Raw genomic sequence first — 1,977 nt, forward strand, 5'->3', positions numbered from 1 at the left:
TGTTTACTTACTAATTAAGTATGTAATTATATATATATATATATGTATACATATATTAACTCTAGCTATTATCATCAATGTACAATGCAATGAAATAATTAAAATTAGGAAATAGAAAAAAAAAGTACACACCTTTGAATTTTTTATAGAATATCTCTAAAGACCCTCTTTTGGTTATATTCATAATTTCAGGTCTTTTCCTTTTCACATGTAGTTAATTTTTAATGTTTTATTTTCCTCTCTTGTTCTTTACCACTTATTACTCATCTCGACACATGAAAACTGTGACCTTGAGTCATATTACATCATCTCTGGAAGAGATGTGCAACCCAGCAGCAAAATTTTCGTCTGTTTTGTTACTAGTCCGAGTGCTAAGTGATTTCCACAGAAAGATTGAAAATACTTTTCTACATCTCAAATATTATTTGTGTAATCTCTAAAACCTCCTAAATACATTTCAAACGTTTTCTTTTGAATAAAACTATATATCTTATCTGTTATTTGCTCTACCCTAACTCTATATGGAGGTCAGTCAAAAAATAAAAAATCAAAATAACTGTAAATAACCATGTTTCTTTCTAGAATGACTACAAATTGTAACATGAAACTACATTTGTCTATTCTAAGTAGCTTTAAACGTATAACAGTATTCATCTATTTACACTTAAATTTTATTGCTCTATGAACAACTAACTGCTACTATTCATGTCATTATAAGTTGTAAATCACTTGGGAATCGTGGAGCCCACTTTACACTAACAAATTACATTACCCACGAGCTACTCCAAGTCTGAGCTGCTCACATGAGTGCCTCATGAAACACAATTATTATATTATTATTTATTTTACCTAATCTAATCTTAACCAACCTAAAGAGACCCTCAATTTTACATTTTAGTTACTTTTATAATAACAAATAAAGAATAAACATGAAAAACGAGAAATAAAGTACTTATCCAGGTTTCCTTTTTTTTTGCTGTCGACTGTTGATGACACCTAACCCTACCTTTTTTGTACTAATGGTAGTAAAGCGAACAATGTCCTATAGCTATTATAATTTGACATATTGAGTAGTTTATTTCTACTACAAAGTTATTTTAGCAGTTTATGTTAATATATTAAGAGTGACTGCTTTTCCACAAATGGCTGCAGACAGTAAAAGGAAGTGGGAGTTAAGACTTGTGTGTCAAAGCACTCAAATCCTAATCCCTAATTTGATCTTTCGTAAGAGCTAACTTTTACATTTGGATCATGTCTGTTTGTGGTTGTAGCATCCAAAGGCATTGGGGGTACTCCATCTATTGTTTTCCATTATGAGTAATGACAGGAACTTGCAATGGTCTCATAATACACATATTAATATTTATACTGACTTTCATCACTGTTATTTAGTGCTGATTTTTACTACCTATATACTGTTGAAGTAATTTATAGTGTTAGTACTATTTACTTACCTATATATATATATATATTTGTGTGTGTGTGTGTGTGTGTGTGTTTCTTGTTAATATGCCACTGAAAGCATTTCTTACCTTGAAACTTACCACTTCCTTTCACGGAAAAAATCAAGAGAACATTTTTTGATTCCTGAAATAAAAATAATAATTTTCTAATGTAAACAAGGAAATTTTATTCAAATGGTAACAGTGGCCAGGTAGAAGAAAAAACACAGTAACTTTTGTATACTATGAAAGAAAGTACCAACATTACTTATTTTAAAATTATAGTAAATAATTATGTTTCTCTTCAAATATAAAGGGTACACTTTATATAACTCTTTTACTCTGTAAATACACAAGTTACACTTTACATAACTATTACTCTTTAAATACACAAGCTACACTTCACATAACTATTACTCTTTAAATACACAAGCTACATTTTACATAACTATTACTCTTTAAATACACAAGCTACACTTTACATAACTATTACTCTTTAAATACACAAGTTACACTTTACATAACTATTACTTTT

The 1,977-nt window shown here is 28.9% G+C and overlaps 1 protein-coding gene across 1 annotated transcript in view; it reads right to left on the bottom strand.

Annotated features, from left to right (window-relative positions):
* LOC106471513 (YTH domain-containing protein 1-like) overlaps positions 1 to 1,977 on the bottom strand; it is a 58,184-nt gene that overhangs the window by 14,084 nt on the left and 42,123 nt on the right. The window contains exon 11 of the mRNA XM_022400122.1: positions 1,533 to 1,587. Within this exon, the coding sequence (XP_022255830.1) occupies positions 1,533 to 1,587 (55 nt within the window). The remainder of the gene's footprint in view (positions 1 to 1,532; positions 1,588 to 1,977) is intronic.

The sequence above is a fragment of the Limulus polyphemus genome, unplaced genomic scaffold, assembly GCF_000517525.1.
Source record: "Limulus polyphemus unplaced genomic scaffold, Limulus_polyphemus-2.1.2 Scaffold4669, whole genome shotgun sequence".
NCBI lineage: Eukaryota > Metazoa > Arthropoda > Merostomata > Xiphosura > Limulidae > Limulus > Limulus polyphemus.